Raw genomic sequence first — 14,902 nt, 5'->3', positions numbered from 1 at the left:
CTCCTCCCCGCCCTCTCTCTCTCTCTCTCTCTCTCTCTGTGCTATTTATTGTTGAGCGAACTCGCCTCGAATTCCTCCCCCACATTTTGACACGACGCCATGAAAGACACCATCGATTCATCCTCCCTCGACGGCGCGGTCACCACCGCTGACCCCAGCCCCAACCACGGCTGGCAGAAGGTCACCTACGCCAAGCGCCAGCGCAGGCCCCAGCCGCCCGCCGATCCTGATCGTAACCTCCCCGACGGGCTCCCCCACCCCAACGATCGATCCCACGTCTTCGACTCCCTCGAGGAGAAGGCCCGCGAGCGGCGGCGCGCCATCGAGTCCGCCGCTGCGGCGGCGGCTGCCGCTGAGGCTGGTGGTGACAGATCCAGGCTCGCCCCGGCCGCGTCGGATGATGAGGACGACGATAGCGGGCCGGAGGACGTTCGCGGGGCCCAGGAGAACGGAGGGGAGGCACCGAAGAAAGAGAAGCAGAAGAAACCAAAGAAGCCTAAGGTGACGGTCGCCGAGGCCGCCGCCAAGATCGATGCGGCCGATCTGGATGCATTTCTTGCCGAAATCTCGGTGAGAACCGGATCTGTTTTTATACATGAACATATAAAATCTCTTAATCTAATGTTAAGAAGATCGATTCAATTTACGAGTTATACAGGTTTCTGTTAAAAGTTCTTTATCTTCTAATCTTTTATCTTTTCAGGCTTTGTACGAATCCCAACAGGATATTCAACTCATGCGATTTGCGGATTTTTTCGCGCGATCCTTTGCCTCTGTCAGCGCATCACAGTTTCCATGGACTAAGATGTTCAAGGAATCCCCTGTTGCTAAGATCGCTGATGTAAGCTTGTTCTGCCTCGAATGTTCGGTCCTCAAATCTCTGCTACTATTCAAGACGATCATGTTGTCATTTCCTAATATCGTTTCGTAGTCTCTTCCTTTGTCAATAGAAAACTTTATGCTTGATTAGTCATCATCGAAATTGATTTGTAAATTAAAAACATGCGTTATGAATACTTAATTGGGAAAGCTATCATTTTGACCCATGATTATGTACCATATCTGTTATTGATCAGTACCAAATTTTCTTGCTTGATGTTAATTTGTTTCTACATTGATTGCAACCTTGTAGCTAATAACAAACAAATAGCTTCAAACATGTTTTTATCAACCAGGATCTCTGCTTGCTATTTACTATATGCACATGGAGATATTTCTTCAAAGCCAACTTTACTAGTTTTCATGCTTAGTGTTTCATAGTGTTGCAGTCCACTTTGTGTCCATAGCTTTTTAGATGCTTCACTAGTTGATTCTTCATTGTATCCAAGAATGTCATTTCTTAGTTAATAAGTCAAGCAGCAGGAAAATTTTCCACTTGCTTTGCCAGTAAAGGTTGCTTGTTTAAAGAGGAAATAGTATTAAATGCTATCATTTAATACTATTGGCCAGCATTGCTTGTATGTAATACACAAATTTCCATGTAATTCAAATAACAATATATAATTGAAAGATGATCAATGCTAGGATCGAAAACAATTTTTTTGTGAAACTGCTGTGTTTTTTTTTTTAGTTGTGAATTCTTGTGATGATATAAGTTTTCTGGCAGTTTGACACCGACGAGCAGTTTTCCCATCTCCAGTTTTGAAGAGCTGACCCTGTCTAAATCATGACTTTTTGTACATGATATCCTGCAGTGATGTCATACATTTTAAGAATGCTAATTCTAGTTATAAGATGCACCATATTACTTGCGTCGCTTTATGCCATTTGTCTCTATGGATATGAGTTTTTTTAAGTTTTTTCTTATATATCTCTTGTTGTGTTTCTTGTGCATATTTCTTAGCATACCATTACAAATCTAATTCATGTTCATTAATCTGGAACAGATTCCCTTGTGCCATATATCTGAATCTGTTTGCAAGACTTCGGTTGGCTGGATCGCATTGAAATCTCCTGAAGCTTTGGGAAATTTTGTTTTATGGTGCCTGGATGGCATCCTTGCTGAACTGGGAAGTCAACAGTCAACTGCCAAGGGTTCCAAGAAATCTGTTCAACACACTCCATCAAATAGTCAAGTAATATTCTACTAGATTTTCCTATCCTTCACCCCGATTGTGGAATATATGCTAGTAAAATTTTAGAGGAATATGATTGCTTGCGAAATAGCACTCATCAGACTGAAAATTGCACCTGTTTTTTCAGATGGTTATTTTATTCCAACCCATGCACAAGAGCCCCTCCAAATTTACCAGATATTCCATCTTTTCTAATGCATATCACTTTAATCTTTTCCAATATCCTTTAAGCCCTTCTTTTGTTATACATATTCTGCAAGGAAAAGTATGTATGCCAATCATGTTTGATCACTAACCTCTTGAAAATTTTATCTAAAGCATATATATTGCAGCTTTTGTAGTTTTGTCTAGTTTAACGAGGAATCATTTCTGATCAATGAGCTTATAAGGAAAAATAAAGACATTAAGAAAAGGCATTTTAGATTATTTTATTAATTAAGTTTCCAGCTCTTGAGCATCCTTTTATGTATTCATCTTTGCATGAAACAGAGTCTGATGCAACTTGAACTCCTACTTCTACCTAAGGAATTGTATGCAAAGAAATGAGATTCTTCCATGGAAATTTTCAATAGATAATTAAATATTGATTAGTACCTGAGATCAGAGAAAGCAAGAACTATATAGCGGCAATCAGAAGAAGTTCTATATTGGCAATTCTGGTTGTATAATCAACCATGAAAATATTTACATACCTCATCCAAACATCCTGTGATCAATTAATGGGTTGAAACTTTTTAATGATACGAAAGTAAGATAAAAGAAAGGTGTTACGCCAAATCCACCACTCATCTATGATTAGCTTATGAAGGGGTACTTACTGTAACACTCTTCATTTCATACCTTCTGAATATAAGAGGCATATTTTGTAATTTGGTTTGTAGTGTTGTTCTTTGACCTAGTAAATTAATGTTTCATAGTTGATCACATACTTCATATGGCAAATAACACTAAGATATATACAAAATAAGAAAAAAAAAAAAAAGAAGAAAGAGATCTATGGGGCTATTGACATGTAATCTGTAACTTCATATGGCATATACATTGGTAATTAATCTAATGTGGCTATTCATGTATGAAGCCATTGGCCACTAATTGCCATGGAGGATGTAACACAGGCCTTAAAGTATGGTCATTCCTCATTCACCCTATGCCAATCAATTTGTGTTTCATAGCTGGCTGCAGGCTACAAATGCTGAGTAGCACCAAGGTATAAACAAAAGAAGGAAAAAGAAAGAAAAAGAAAAATGAATCTTCAGAGCTATAGCATCGAGGGCTAGACATGCAATCTAATAAATTTACAATGGTGTACGTTGATTATATAACCTAGTAGGCTAGTACAGGCTATAATGCAACCACTAGCCAATAATAATTATCAAGAATGTTATAAAGGCCTAGCATGGCCATTTTATCATTCCTTTCTGTTTTCTTATTCTATTTCATATATTTTTAAAGTTGTTTTTTCTTTTGTTGTTGTGGTTTCTACTATTTTCTTTACATATTTTCTCTTCTTTTTGGATTCTATGTTTCTTGGCCACTTGTCTAGATTCCTGATGAGGCCTGCAAAAAAAAAAAAAAAACATCTGTGATATCCTTAAGAAGCATCACTAAATTTCATGTTATTTCAAAATGTGTCTTTTTTTATTTCAGGTAATTAAGATTTTTTAATATATAAAGGAGTGAAAAAACAAACTGGTGTAATTATGATCAGTAGGTTTTGGATTCAGGACAACCAAAAACAAAACAATAATAACCTACTCTCACCAGTCTTTTGGTAAGCATTCAATCATCATGTTACAGGAGAAGTTTTGCGTGATGGCTAACATGTATGCATTGATGACCACGATCTGAAGAATATTTAGAGATTAACATGTGCACTCATATGCGTACGTGCATGTGCACCTGTGCGTGTTCGTGTGCATCTCTGCATGTGTTTATGCCTATGTGCGCTTGTGTGCATTTCTATGTATGTTTGCACATGTATGCATGACCGTGTGTGCTTACATTGGTGTTGTGTGTGTATGTTTATGCTTATGTTTGTGGTTCGTGGCGATAATAGTGGGGGGTAACTACTGTTTCGAGTGCTTCCACTATACCTTGTTTGTCTTGGGCTATGCCATAAATGTGTGAGAGAGAGGCAGGTGGTGGGAAGACATGGAAGAGTCTCAAGGCATAAGACAATGAAGCAAGCAATTGTTCGATAGGGCTAACACTGAGACTAAGAGACGGCATGGAATAGTGACAGAAATAAGGAACACAAAGATGTAGTTGTTCCATGCTTTTTCTCAATCTTGCTTTCCTTCTAGATTGATCCATCTGCTCTTCTCTCTTTCTATGTGTTTTTCTCCCAATATTAGCTTACATTCTTGTTGATTCCTGCTGTTCCTTAATCCTTGTATGACCCTTCTCCTTGATGACTTAGCAGACAACCATGTTTTCAACATGCTTTAGGAAAATTTAAGTCTGCGCCATATATCTTTTCTAGTTTTGGTCTTCATCTCAGTAACAACAGCAAGTTCATTATAGGAATGTTTTTTTAAATTGCAATAGCAAATCGCATCCGAAACTTCCACATATAAATGCAGGTTTTATATGTTTAATTTGCAATTACATTCAAGCAATTTTCTTGAATTCATGAATTTTATGCAGCAAATTGATATTATATGTTTATGTCAAATGTCTTGCAAGTGCCTTTGAGAGAAGTCCTCTTATAGATAGCAAGTTGGAGTTTTCACTAATATTATTGCATGTGATTATACCAACTACAGGTTGCAATATTTGTTGTTCTGGCAATGACCTTAAGACGGAAGCCTGACACACTTGTAAACCTTTTGCCCAAATTAAGGGACAACCCTCGATATCAAGGACAAGAGAAACTCCCAGTTCTTGTTTGGGTTATTGCTCAGGTGATTTGTAAAACGTCCAAATTGAATGTTCGACTCAAGGTTGCAAGGCTACAATGTAATATTGTTGTTAAATTGAGAAGATTTCTATTTTGATAGGCTTCGCAGGGTGATCCAGTTGTCGGAATGTACTCATGGGCACATTACCTATTTCCTGTAGTTTGTGGAAAATTGCAGGCGAACCCACAATCTCGGGACCTGGTTTTGCAATTGGTTGAGAGGTTTGCTCTAATGTTAAGTTGACCTAATAATAAGTGTGTTGTTTTGGTGTTTGATTCAAAATTTAGTTTTGCATTTTGTTTGTAGAATTCTTGCAGGGCCGAAAGCTCGAGCTATTTTATTAAATGGTGCTGTCAGAAAGGGGGAACGCCTAGTGCCACCTACTGCACTTGATTTGCTTATGCAAATGACTTTTCCTGCTCCTGCGGCACTGGTCAAGGTCTGTTTGTTTCTGTATGAGATGCTGCCTATCATCCAGTTTAAAGTTTAAGACTAGCATTCCTGAATTGTGGGATTTTGCAGGCCACAGAGAGATTTAAAGCAGTGTATCCTACTCTAAAGGAGCTGGCTCTCGCAGGTTCTCCTGGGACGAAAACTACGAAACAAGCATCACAGCAGCTTTTGCCTGCTGCTGTTGTTGCAATTCAACGAAGTATAGCTGAAATCCTTGGCATTGTACATATGTTCTAGATTGATGCTCCAATTTTTATGGCTTTATTGGTAACTGCCACCTATTTGCAGACATTCCAGAGCTAACAAAAGAAGCGGCAGATATATTCATCTGGTGTTTGACTCAAAATGCTGAGTGTTACAGGCAGTGGGTGAGTTGTTCTTGTAGAGATTTAAATTTCTCATTTTTCTCCTTTTTCAAAGAAACCATTCTGACTGCTTTAACTGGTTGATTGTGAAGGAAAAACTTCACCTAGAGAATGTTGATGCAAGTACTGTTGTTCTCCATAAACTCTCGAGCGAATGGAAAAGTTGCGCATCCAAAATCTCTCCCGAAGCTCTTAGAGTAACACTTAAGAATTTGAGGGCTAAAGTAAGTAATCACTTCCAATAATTTTGTTTCTGGATGTTGTATCAGTTGCTTGACACATGCTCTTTGGTTTGAATAATTGGTACTTAATATCGGAACCACGGAATTGGTTGTTAATTTCAATTATATTAGTATGTGTGTGGATCAGAGTCTGAAATATTTGGTGCCCTTTTGTACTTCCTGTTATGCAGAATGAGGAAGCCCTGTCTCAGGATATGAATGCCAGCAAACTAACATCAATCAAGGATGCAGATAAATGCTGCAAGGCAATCCTTGGGAAGTTAGCACATCATTCTGGCTACATGAAGGGTGGTGTTTTTGTGCTTGTGCTTGCGGTTGGAATCTATTTTGCCCTCTTCCCAAGTTTGGAGTCTTTTGACTGGGAGAAACTTCGTGTGGTGTTTAGTTCTCTTCAATCCTCTGTGAAGAACTTCATTCAACCTCATATTGGTAACTAAAGAGAGAGAACAAGAAAGCACGAGAAGGTTACATCCTATAACATTGGTTTTCATCTTGGAAGGAGATACCTAGAAATGACCATCACAACATCCTCAGGTCTTTAGGAAAGGGAACTTATTTCTTAATTAGTTTTGAGATATAGGTCGATCGAAATGGTTTTATTCAGACTAAAATTCTAGTGTATCTTCTTCTTCATAGCAAAGCGGATCTTGTTTAATAGGTTTCCTGTTGTTGCTCAGGAACCTTAATTGTGGATTGAATTGGATTCACAACTTAAGCTCATGATTTCTGATTGCCGTTAACCGTTTAGCTTTATGATTATTTTCCTGTGGTGGGTTTGTTGCTGTTGAATCTTTGACAATGGTACTACTTGCGTGATCAGTAGCTATAGCTATATATATATTTACTTGGAATTTACCCACACACATACACATATTGTGAATGGTTTCCAAGGTTGAGATTATATTAATGTGTTCATTGAAACGGCGGGGCTGCTGTTGCTACAGAACTTAGAACTATGTTTCAATTCCAGTACTAACACACAGATACAGAGCGTTGGGGGCTCTATTCATTACAACATCATAGAGCTCATCCCCATTCTCTTGGAACCTAAACTTCACCCCAAGGCTCTCCATGTTGTGCTCATATTATCGATACACCAAGTTTTAGATTGAAAATAATCTGCAGTGCATGTTTAGATTAAATCTTAATATATGCATTCGAGTCCCAATCCAACTGATCAATAATACAATATCTAAAAGCTTAAGTTGTTATGTTGCAAAATACAAAATATATCTATCATTCAGCTCTTTCGATTCCTGACAGATACAAAAACAAAAGGTTGCCTGCCGAAGGCTCAGCAATTTAGCAACAGCCTGCCTTTTTCATGCAGCATGCACGGCTTGGCTTGTTCATCAACCACCAACTCATCTTCGTCTCTTCTACGCCCAACAGATTGGGTATTGAGATTGAACAAGGAAGGCAAAAGCCGAAAGCAAGAAATAAAGAGCTTCTTTGAACTCTTCCATGCCCATTCTTCACAATCTTTACGTATTACACGCCAATTATTATTGAGTAGGACCAGTCGATGCTTCCCACCACATGGAGGTCATGAGGACTCCTCCGACACAGGTCAAAAAGGAGCTCCTTCCTACGTTCCGCTTCCTCCGATCTCGCCCATAACTTTTCCGGCGAGTTCCATTTCCAATGACTCCATGCATCATCGAGAGCACTGCATCTGCCGCCACGTTCCACCGTGCACTGGAGCTGCCTAGCCATCGACAGCCTCTTTGTCGCTTCTCCGGCCCGCAGAAAGGATAACGTCCATCGACGAAGCTTCCTCGTCGGCGATCATTCGCCATCCGAGTTGTTCCTTTCACGGGCGCTGTGGCATTTATTTCTCTGGCGTCAGCTAATCCATCCTTGTTCGAGCCGTCAAGATGTCTCATTTGGTACGGCTGCAAGATTGCCAAGCGAGGAGTCATCATCATCCTCCATGGGGGCGCACTTCTTCGGGACAAGGCAAAGGAAGCTTGGTCTGCAGCCAAGCGACCTGAGAAGTTCATCGCAACATGGGAATGCTTCTCGATCAATTATGTCGAGGAAAATATGATCATTACTGATCACGTGAGTGTTGGCCAAACTCTCTCGCTACGTGTGCATGGTAACCAGTGATGACACGTACGTAGGTTTCGGCTTGTGGCTCTCATGATTGGGATGTCTTTCATTGCAAGCACTGCGGTGGGTGCCATGCAAAAGGAACGCCGTGCATTCCCCTTTGGGGGCACTGTAGATGGAAATTGATTGTTCTGCCGATGCGATTTGGAAGTTCTCGGATATGGATGACCACGTCCGTCATGTCCACATAATAAAATGTACTCTCAGATTCTTAATGTCTCCATCCGTTTACGTTAATAAGAAATCTACGTTGACAAGCATATTTTGTCCCGTTAACTGTCTCTATAGTATATAGACTTTCCACAAGTCAAAATGTCTCTCTACCCTCGTTTAGCATCTGCTCGTAAGATTGCGATCTCAAACGATCCAACAAAGATTACGAAGAAGGAAAACAACTAGTCGAAGAAAGTAGTAGTGTCACCATCTGACACGGCACGTACAACAGAGCTCTTTACAGATAGAGTTACGCCTGCCACATCAGATCTAATTTAAATAAATCATGCTAAAAAACGTGGCTTATTTCTTGCCATTCAGTTGAGATAGATAGCAACATCAAGTACTGAGTCAAAGTGGACAGATGCAAACACGGCAAACACAAAAAGAAGTAAAGCTTATATATATATATATATATATATATATGTGCATGGGAAAATACACGTGTGCCATTCACGAGTAGATGTAATCAGAAATGGCAGTCGAAGCAAAGAGAGAGAGAGAGAGAGAGAGAGAGAGAGAGAGATGCGAAAGGACAAACTACAGAGGAAAGCCGGTGGTACAACCCCCATACTCCTCTCGCACCGGTCTCACAGCTGCCTCTTCTGTCTCCTGCCCATCACCTGCCTGCAGATATATGAGAAACAAGGACTAGTGTCCCTTCAGGCATTAACTCCACAAGTAGGGGTGTGTATATATGAACAATCTCAGGTACACAAATCAACTTCATTACGACTATGTTTTACAGTGCATTAATGTGCGGCAGAGTACAACACAAGAAGAAGCCAGTGGCTGGCATCCATCAGAGAAGGATGAACTCTTCTTAAAGCACATAATTAGGTTGACTCCGAGTATTTAACATTACCTAGCTAAATTATATTAACTCCAAACTCTGGCCCATTGGAGGATGTTAAGTTCACTATAGTCGTTAGAAGTGGCACGATCAATCAATTCATTTCTTAGCATGCTCAGTCATTGGTATCACAGCAACTGCAGAGGTGTGGTTAATATCATTGGTATCATCACATCAACCGTATTGGTATCACTTTGGCATAACCTTTCATAAAATTGTTGTTGTGATGTGTGTGGGTGTGAGAGAGCATAAGAACAAGGGAGTGGTCCTCGCTCTTCTGCCTCTCTCCCCAATGGAACCGCACATGGACTATATATTCACACGGCAAGGATCACCTGTGGTGTGGAGAGAGTCTCCATGCCCATGTCGAAGCAGCAGTCGTAGAAGGAGCTTGCAGCCGAAAGTTTCTGCGAAAGGAACTGTACCAAGACAAAACAGCAGGTGCTGAAGAAAGCAAAACAGAGTGACAAGAAAACCCCTCGGATCATGAACAAGTCTTACCTCAACTTGGTTCTGCAGTGATTGTACATAGTTAATTATCTCGTCGAGCATTCCGGCCATGCCCATGGCCTGTAATCACCATGGCCTCTCTTTAGAATATTCACTAAGTAATTGAATTGTGCGTAACAAAAGCCGACAAGCTTCCTTGTGGGCTATATTTACCTTGTAGCAGCCGGGAACCAGGCCTTGTAAACAGCGCATTCTTTCATTAATCCTCTCTCTTCTCACCTGAAGCCATTAACGAATCATGTATAAACAAACAGGTAAAAAAATCATCAAACTGATGAATGCTATTAGTCGATCAACACTAGTTTCTTTGTCGGTGATGGGAGTTTCCGCGCTTACCCTCTCGGCTAGGCTGTGGCTGTCAGTGGCTTGGCCTCTTCTTGCCCTCACATGAACCACCTCTTTGAGCTTCTCCGCTTTCCTCGAATTGCCTCTCGCTCTCTTCCCACCCCCTGAGCGCTGGTAGGTAAAATCCAAGAAGAAGGAACGAAAGAAAGAAAACGTTGCTTGCACCTCCAAAGAATATAAGATTATAGACAATCGAACAATAAGCATAGGACAGCGTACGTTACTACTATTCTTCTTGATCTCGAGCACTCGCAAGCCGGACTCCGAAAGAGCTGCCGAAGCGTGTTCGCTGTTAGAAACAGGCGCCTCCATGCCCTTCCTTCTCCTGTCTCCCTGACTCTGCTCAGCCACAGGCGCCTCCATGCCCTTCCTTTTCCTGTCTCCCTGACTCTGCTCAGCTACAGACGCCTTGGACTGCGGCGGCGCCGCGGGTGTTTGGCATTCTGCCGGCAACAAACCAGACACGTGATCCGGAAAAGGCATGCCGAGCTCAGACTGGTGGGACAAGTAATCCTCGCTGAAAAATCCCACGACTCCGGAGTCTGGAATCTCCATGGCGGATCCATTTAGCTCTTCGAGTTGGCCCATCAGCTCCAAGCTCGGGTCCATTTCCACGCAGGAGAGGAAGGGCTTCAGGCAACTCAAGCTCTCGACAGTCTCTCCCATCACAATAAAATAAAATGATGAAACGGAGGAGGGGAAGAAAGGTGTACACGAACGAGCCGGTGCCCTCCTCTCAGAATAGATCCATGACTGGTTGAAGGATACATGCTGAAACACCCCACAATGGTTAGATTTAAGTAATTAGGAGGGGATTGATTGGTAGGCCTTGGCAGACTGATGATGACACTGTTCCTGTCAGGTAGGGAAGCAGGAGCAGGTACTTGCTATCCTCAAATCCTGTGGCCTCCTTTCTTGGATGCATGGTCATGGTGAACAGCTGTGGTCTAATTCTTTCCTGCCTAAGGTCAAGTCATCATCCGGTCCGGTTTAAGCTGCAGCCTTAAAGGAGCATGGTGAACCCAACGGAAGACCTGCGATATTCCAACGGTGAAGGGAAGACAGGGTTGATGGGCAGCAGGCATGGAGGCGTGAGTGCTCGTCTCTCTCTCGGGCACGATGGCCCTCCGATGAGATGAAGCGAAGCCTGTGAACCTCTACTTCACATAAATTAGGCAGCCATGGACAAGTGGCATCCATGGACTGGAACTTCTGGGGGAGGTGTAGGATGGCCAGAAAGCACAAAGCCAAGATAAGCAAGAAGATGGCAACTCGGTCGGGGAGGTCATAAAACCTGTGAATTGAAGTTCTCCAACCTATCATTTAAGCCTCGTGGATTCATATTTCACATCTCCATCTTTAAGTTGGCTAGCTAGGGAAGGTTTTTTACTGAACCAACTTTGAGCATGCCTTACCCTATATTATCCACCTCCACTTCCAGGAAATATTACCCCCCCTCACTCATTGCAATGAAATTTATGTTACGGTTTAATGGCTCACAATGGACTGTCTGGTCAAATCAAGATGGCCTGTCGATTTTGATGTTGGCAATGCAAAAGGAATTAGATTAGCAGAAAGCTATGACGCAACATAGAAAATTACCAACTCTCATCATCATGTGACCATCAGAAAATAATGATAATTATAATATCTAGAAGAGGAATGAGAGTCGGCGGAGGAGGGACTGTAACATACCTTTGAGTACTTTTGTGGAGGAGGAGGAGGAGGATGCCCTTTTAAATAAATGGTTCTCTTGATATGTCACCTTCAACACTTGCAACAAGTACCCGAGCAAATGCCGCCTAGTCATCCATCATCTCATATTTCCTCTTCAGCAAAATGCCATCCAAAGCAGTGAAGAATCTACATTTTATTTGAGGCAAGATAGATAATAAAGGAGAAGCTTTGCAACTTTACTATCACAATCTTTCTACAGTATTATTAATTACTGAATTTAATACTAATGCAAATAATTCTTATTTCTATGACACTTTGATTAAACAGTCGTTCTCGATCAACTAGCTCTATCACAGTTTTATTTCAGGGCATCTGTCTGCACTTTGAAGGCGGTCACCTACCAGAACTGACTACGTACCAGAGATCATGAAATTTGCATCATGCGCCTGGATGCAGTGCCTCTGACGGTAAACTTCTCTCGTGAGTTTACCAAAACTATTCTCAGTGAATAACAGGTGTATTCCATATCAAGGATTGTATGCATCCAATGTCTAAATACAGCACTTCTCTCGTATCACAAGCATGCAACACCTAAAGTTCATGAGAAAAAAAATGTAAGCAAGCCTTAATTTCAAACGTATTTGAGCTAAAATAACACGCATCATCAAATGGTTTGACAAATGAGCAAAGAGATGGCCAAGGCATATTATAAAAGCAAACCTATGAGTATCCAAAACTGAAACTCGACCACAAAATATATGCTTTAAAAAGCTTGCAAAGTACAGATACCAAACAAGCTAAAAATTAATATCAGACTTCTCATATAGATGCCTTGTTTTAGATACTAAACCTAACTTTAGAAAAGAAGCTACCTCAAAAACCAGCTCATTAAATTTGACGTGATTAATTGAGTTACACCAAACAGAAGAAAGAATTTTCACAAGTAATGATGTTGAAGGGCACGGACAAAAATAAAAAATAAAAAAAGGGAACAAGCCAAGTGTAATCACATGGAGCAGAATGGAAAGCTTACGTAAAACCACATCAAACTGACATTATAGAGTAAAATCCACAGTTTCAAACTTGACATAAGTCATTTAGACTTTACGAAGAAGTCCGTGATTGAGAGTCTCTTTGAGATATTGCAACACTCGTTTTACTGCAAACCAATGTATAACGGTGGTCGATGCATGAATTGTGATAATTTGTTGATGACAAACGAGATATCCGAACGTGTAAAAGATAAGTACTATAAGGAACCAAATACTTGTCGGTATTGTGTAGGATTCATAGTAGGACTATCATCATCTAATTTGAGTGATTAAGTAGTAGAGAGTGGAGTGACAATGGAAATATGTCCTACCAAAGAATATGTGGTAAAAAACATATGGTTTTGTCTTTTTCTTTTTTTTTTTTGCTCTAGACCGACATCTAAGCATCCAAAGAGAGGATTATCATTGCTGTATGATTTTATCAGAGCCATAAATACCTTAGCTTCCAATCCCCTAATCTCTCTGAATCAACCTTGCAGTAGTTATCTGAAAATGCAAAGTATCTGTGAAGTGACCACACAGCAATTCCATTACATGCACTATATGCCTGAATAAAATACATCAAAATGCCTTGTCACCAGGACTTTCTGGTGTGATGACTAAGAAGCAAGAAATGACCTCCTACTTTCTGTTGATAGCAATGGCATAAATAATAATGAAAAAAAAAGCTCCACTATGTCTTGCTTTGTTCTTTATGTCTCAATGTGGAACTATACAACCGAGGTATGAGCTTTTTATCTACATCTGACACCTATCAGTCGTCAACTCGATAGTAAAGTCCCATGACCAACATTTCCATCAGTTGGTTAGGCTGAATTGGTAGTAACCTAACCAAGATGCAAGAGTGAACCAGTGGAAAAACAATTTAGACACGGCAGCCTAACACCAATTTAATAAGTATGAATGAATATAAATCACAAAGAAAGACCTAATTCAGCAGCCAAAAGGTGATTCCTTCAGAATTCTTTCAATGTTTCAACACTGTAGATTTTCCAGTCTGCCATAATACTTATGAAATCTGCTGAAGGTAAACATAAAGTTGTGTTCGGAACTGTAAGTATTTGTACTCAAAGGATATCAAACAGTTCATATGAACACTCTACAGTAGTCAAAACAGTAGCCTGAGTGACTCACTTGAATCTTAATAATTTAACACCTATAGTTATATTCCTAGCTATCCATATTAGAACACAAACTATAATTAGCAAATTAAGAAACAAGTTCCGATCTGATCACCAATCATAATTAGCACTCAACATCGTCAATCTACCAACCAATCCCAATCCCCCGCCTCTCATCAAGAAAGCAAATTACAACTCGCAGTTCGACAGCAGCCATTGCCATCATATCTCTAACCGAGTAATTTCAAGACTCGTCCACGACGAAGAAAGAAATGAACGGGGAGGGAATGGAGGTCACCTGAACGAAGACCCGTAACCCTAGCTAGAGAAAGAAAGGGAACCGACGCTCCGCCCAGCGCCACGCCGCCCAGGGGATCCCATGGACGAGCACCGTCGGCGGAAGATCCATCTTTCGCCCGCTTCCACGGCCGACGGGCCAATGGCCGTTTCTCGGAAGAACTCCACCGCCACGGGCCGAAGGCGGTGAGAAGCCGACTCAAGAGACGGAATTGCCCTTTTGCTTCAAAGCGCACGAGAACAGGGTGCGCAATATTTTCAAGGTGATCACGTGATGCGCGCGTGACGTCCCCTAATTGGATTTGGGCCTAATGGGCCATAAAAGATCCCTTGGAGCCTATAATGTGCCCAATTAGTGTTATTAGAGTAGATATCAATCAATAATGACTACTAGTGTTCATATAGTGACTATGGTGGGATCAAAAAATCCTCTTAAATTTTCTCATCATCATAATTGTTAAAATGCATTAAAGTTGATTAAATTTGTATGTCTTTATATTATAATAAATGATAGTCAAATCACTGAGATTAGCTGTGTGTGTGACTGGTGAGTCCTTCCTTGCATGATAAGAAACAGAGAAAGTAGCAGCACTGTGGTCTTAGTTGATGACCTCACAATTGGATATATCGAAGACTTTGGCGTGTTAAATAGCATTGGTTTCACGGTTTGGTCGCTCTGTGGAC

The 14,902-nt window shown here is 40.9% G+C and overlaps 2 protein-coding genes across 8 annotated transcripts; one reads left to right on the top strand and one right to left on the bottom strand.

The window, feature by feature from the left end:
- Nucleotides 1-12: 12 nt before the first annotated feature.
- LOC135595945 (uncharacterized) lies at nucleotides 13-6,696 on the top strand. The gene is made up of 10 exons (XM_065087500.1): nucleotides 13-570; nucleotides 704-841; nucleotides 1,887-2,075; nucleotides 4,841-4,978; nucleotides 5,075-5,196; nucleotides 5,282-5,414; nucleotides 5,498-5,627; nucleotides 5,717-5,796; nucleotides 5,886-6,017; nucleotides 6,206-6,696. The coding sequence occupies exons 1-10, from the start codon at nucleotides 100-102 to the stop codon at nucleotides 6,470-6,472; spliced, it is 1,800 nt and encodes a 599-aa protein (XP_064943572.1). The 5' UTR covers nucleotides 13-99; the 3' UTR covers nucleotides 6,473-6,696.
- Nucleotides 6,697-8,751: 2,055 nt separating this feature from the next.
- LOC135584400 (transcription factor BEE 3-like) lies at nucleotides 8,752-14,429 on the bottom strand. 7 transcript variants are annotated; one of them, XM_065087496.1, is made up of 9 exons: nucleotides 14,220-14,429; nucleotides 13,238-13,286; nucleotides 12,167-12,339; nucleotides 10,291-11,934; nucleotides 10,063-10,182; nucleotides 9,880-9,945; nucleotides 9,718-9,786; nucleotides 9,552-9,635; nucleotides 8,752-9,014 (listed from the first exon to the last, which is right to left on the bottom strand). In XM_065087496.1, the coding sequence occupies exons 4-9, from the start codon at nucleotides 10,735-10,737 to the stop codon at nucleotides 8,904-8,906; spliced, it is 897 nt and encodes a 298-aa protein (XP_064943568.1). In that variant the 5' UTR covers nucleotides 10,738-11,934; nucleotides 12,167-12,339; nucleotides 13,238-13,286; nucleotides 14,220-14,429; the 3' UTR covers nucleotides 8,752-8,903. The 7 variants fall into 7 exon arrangements, with proteins under 7 accessions (XP_064943568.1, XP_064943566.1, XP_064943570.1 ...); XM_065087494.1 differs by lacking the exon at nucleotides 13,238-13,286 and having other exon boundaries at nucleotides 10,291-11,600; nucleotides 11,767-11,934; XM_065087498.1 differs by lacking the exon at nucleotides 13,238-13,286 and having other exon boundaries at nucleotides 8,752-8,990; nucleotides 10,291-11,600; nucleotides 11,767-11,934.
- Between the last annotated feature and the right edge of the window lie 473 nt (nucleotides 14,430-14,902).

Source organism: Musa acuminata, chromosome BXJ1-10 (assembly GCF_036884655.1).
Source record: "Musa acuminata AAA Group cultivar baxijiao chromosome BXJ1-10, Cavendish_Baxijiao_AAA, whole genome shotgun sequence".
Lineage (NCBI taxonomy): Eukaryota > Viridiplantae > Streptophyta > Magnoliopsida > Zingiberales > Musaceae > Musa > Musa acuminata.
The sequence above is the reverse complement of the archived record's forward strand: the minus strand, read 5'-3'. Positions and strand labels throughout refer to the sequence as shown.

Excerpts from the sequence above, each read along its gene's own strand:
- LOC135595945 (XM_065087500.1), top strand. The coding sequence starts at position 100 with ATGAAAGACACCATCGATTCATCCTCCCTCGACGGCGCGGTCACCACC. Across the intron at positions 5,197-5,281 it reads GTTTTGCAATTGGTTGAGAG|AATTCTTGCAGGGCCGAAAG; the intron begins GTTTGCTCTAAT and ends TTTTGTTTGTAG. Across the intron at positions 6,018-6,205 it reads TTAAGAATTTGAGGGCTAAA|AATGAGGAAGCCCTGTCTCA; the intron begins GTAAGTAATCAC and ends CCTGTTATGCAG.
- LOC135584400 (XM_065087496.1), bottom strand. The coding sequence starts at position 10,737 with ATGGGAGAGACTGTCGAGAGCTTGAGTTGCCTGAAGCCCTTCCTCTCC. Across the intron at positions 10,183-10,290 it reads TCAAGAAGAATAGTAGTAAC|CGCTCAGGGGGTGGGAAGAG; the intron begins GTACGCTGTCCT and ends TTTACCTACCAG. Across the intron at positions 9,946-10,062 it reads GCCACAGCCTAGCCGAGAGG|GTGAGAAGAGAGAGGATTAA; the intron begins GTAAGCGCGGAA and ends TAATGGCTTCAG.